This window comes from Branchiostoma belcheri, unplaced genomic scaffold (genome assembly GCF_001625305.1).
Source record: "Branchiostoma belcheri isolate BF01 breed outbred unplaced genomic scaffold, Haploidv18h27 scaffold15, whole genome shotgun sequence".
Lineage (NCBI taxonomy): Eukaryota > Metazoa > Chordata > Leptocardii > Amphioxiformes > Branchiostomatidae > Branchiostoma > Branchiostoma belcheri.
Genome location: NW_017802935.1, coordinates 4410176 through 4413407, shown reverse-complemented (window position 1 = coordinate 4413407; position 3232 = coordinate 4410176). Strand labels below are relative to the sequence as shown.

Genomic DNA, 3232 nt, shown 5'->3' with positions numbered 1-3232 from the left:
CTTGGTGGCATTGGCCTGTAGCTTCCATTCTGGCAGAACCTTTATCGCCTGCTCGTGTATGTTTTCTAGATGTTGGTGGGATGTACTTATGAAATCAAGATCATCAGCATATTGGGTCTCTGGTGGTAGCTTGAGCCGCTTGTCTTCGGCAGGGGTTGGTGGGTAGGTCTCACGCAGATCACGGAGGGCTGCCTCATAGTAGATGTTGAAGAGCTGTGGACTTAAGCTGTCACCCTGGGGTGAGCCGACAACTGCTTCAAACGGAGGGGCTGCTTCTCCTCGGACGCGTACCGCGAGGGTGGTGTCTGTCAAGAGAGCATGCACCATTCGCACTATGTCATCGTCGTCTACCACGTCCTTCAGCACCGATATGAGCTGAGCTCTGTCCACGGTGTCGAAGGCACGGCTGAGATCTATACCAAGGATGTGAAAGTCACACACCTTCGTCATGACCAAGTCGGCCAGGATTCTCTTGGTGAAAACGATGTCGGTTGTGCTATGGCCCCGGCGGTAAGCGGACTGTGAGCGTGGCAGATATAGATCTACCTGAGGTTTACAGCGTTCCAGCACGATGAGCGAAAAGAGTTTCCTAACGCCGTTCAGCAGAACTATCGGCCGGAGGCTGTTACATGGACCTCGCGGTTTGCCTGGTTTTTGTAGAGGGATAAGAACGCCTTGACCCATGGCTTTTATGACCTCTCCTTTGCTGAACATAGCATTTATTATCTTTGCTATTGCGTCATGAAGTGAAGTATGTATAATATTATACTTGTTCTTCTTCTTTGACTCTGTTTTCAAGTTTGAATTTCTCTTCAGCATTATCTTCCTAAATCCTAGAACCAACATTGTATGTCCTGATCATTGAATGTATCTTACCTTTTATTTACAGTGGTAAAAAGATGCTGTGGATGAACCCAGGAGAAGGGAAGTACATCAGGTGTGACTATGACCAACCAGTATGTCCATACAGGGGTGTGGTTACTTGTGATAATGAGATCTATGGCTTGGCTACAGATCCAGACAGCATCTATCTGTGTAAATACAACCATGTTGAGAACAAGTGGGAACAAAAGTCTACTGTGTGCAAAGGATGTGAAAAACCGGGACGTCCATACCTGATGGAAGTTGATGGACATCTTTTTTACGTTGATGAATATCCAGTGGTACCGGTATTGAAGAAATACAACCAGCATAAGAATGAGTGGCAAAACTGTTCAACACCTGATATTGGTGAGTTTGACTGCCTCTTTGCAGTGTCCTGCAATCAGCACATCTACCTCTTCACACTTGCAGAGATGCATTGGTACGACCCAAGGGAAGACCGGTGGTCCAAGAAAGCCCTGTCAGTCTACAGTCCTAAAGTGGAACTAGACTTCGGTATGGCAGGTGCCATGGGAACAGAGATCTTTTGGATGGATCCTGGCTACTCCAACATGTTGGTGTATGATACAGAAGCAGACAGCTGGTCTGAACATCCAGTCCCAAACTTTCATGTTAATCCAAACATATACGTTGAAAATGGAGCCTTCTTTGTACTCCAAAATAAGCTGCATGCAATTGTGGATTATGATTCCCCGAATCAAGATGACGAGCTAGAGCTATTTCAAGAGGTTTTCGTGTATGACAGGCCTGAAGGTGTTTGGAGAGAGTCATCTGAACTGCCTTTTGGGCGGCAGTGTGTGTACAATTCTATGAACGCTGTGGCTCGTATGTACCTACCATATCTGAACACCAGCCAAGCTGACACACAGGATGCAGCAAACCCAGAGGGACCAAGTGGAGAATAGTTTTGGTAGTGTACAACCCATCTAGCCTGGTTACCGAACCTATTATAGCTCCAGAGTCCTACAGTCTCTCCGCAATAGCTGTAAGACTGGGGAGCTATAATAGGTTTGGTAACCAGGCTAAAACACATCAGAGAATGTGTTGGAACATGCCAGAATGTCATGAGACTTTGATGACTTGTCTGAGTTGATTTTATAATTCATTTCCATGAATTAGAGAATAGGCAGTTGAGTTGATGGTGGTGTAGACATGCTGAAAATGTAAAAGTCTGGTTAGTTACTATGTTGGAGCATGGCAGAAAAGAGAACATTTGTGGTTGATAGCAGGAATATGTAAAGGCAGTGAGTTCCTAGAACTACCTAAAGAGTTGTGTTCTTAACTTCTTACATAAACAAAAATGTGAAGTTTTATGTTAAATGATGTAAAGCAAGATAGAGAGTGAGTGTGATGTTGTAATGGTTTTCTTTGGAGTAGATTTAGGGAGGGCGAACTGGGAAAAACAATGAGGATAGTTGAGATCTGAAAATGGTAGAATAAGGACTGCAGAATGGCAGCAATGACATATAAATGGTGTATATTTTGTGCCTACCTTGAGTACTGTGCTTTGTGGGTTCTGTAGTGAGAACTGGAAGACGTTCATATTCTGTCAGAACTTGACAAATGGAGATTGACGGGTGGCTGTGATGCCAGTGGGTACAAGTAAATGCAGTAGGTCACACCTGTACAGTAGGGAGAAGTTAGATACTAGTAAACAGAACTAATCCATACATGATACAGTACATGATACGACATCACATTTGATGATTTGAGTACAATATATAATTAGTATTGTATCATGTATGACAAATGTGAACATGGCTTAATTTCTGGTTATTAAATGGAGAGCTTAGATTGTTTGAATATATAGAGAGATATCTGTCAGCTGATTCGGAGAACAATTGACTTACCACGTCAGAGGAGATGCCTGTGCTTGTAGGGTGCGCAGATAGACTGTCGGGGTCCAAGGTCTCAGTGCTGAAGATATTTTAAGCATTAAACCAACCAGTACGGCAAACTGTACTCTCTAGGACCCCTCTAGCGGACCGACTCCCCTGGCATGTTATCTCTCTTTTTTGGCCAACTTCTACTCTTTCCAGCCTCCTCCCGAAGACTGATAGAGGCTACGTCATGAGTTCGAATCCCGGATGTAGTGCTCACCCAAATGCCTATAAATTGCAACTTTAATTTGAATACAGTAATGTTGGATGTTGGATGTGGGGTCGTGTGGCGTAGCGGCAGAGTGCGCGACTCGGAACTTAGAGGTCCCGGGTTCTAGTCCTGACATGCCACCGATCTAGTGCCCTTTACACGACTTTCCTCACTTCGCTCAGGTGAAAATGTGTATTGTCCTGTCATGTATTTGTCCCCTGTATTGATGGCGGCATAAAATAAGTTGAACAAGAGTTCC

At 44.5% G+C, this 3232-nt stretch overlaps 1 protein-coding gene across 1 annotated transcript; it reads left to right on the top strand.

Annotated features, from left to right (window-relative positions):
• The first annotated feature begins 741 nt into the window (after positions 1-741).
• On the top strand, positions 742-1826 carry LOC109465430. The gene is made up of 2 exons (XM_019762702.1): positions 742-751; positions 890-1826. Exon 2 carries the CDS (start codon positions 900-902, stop codon positions 1785-1787), a length of 888 nt encoding a protein of 295 aa, XP_019618261.1. The 5' UTR covers positions 742-751; positions 890-899; the 3' UTR covers positions 1788-1826.
• The last annotated feature ends 1406 nt before the right edge of the window (positions 1827-3232 follow it).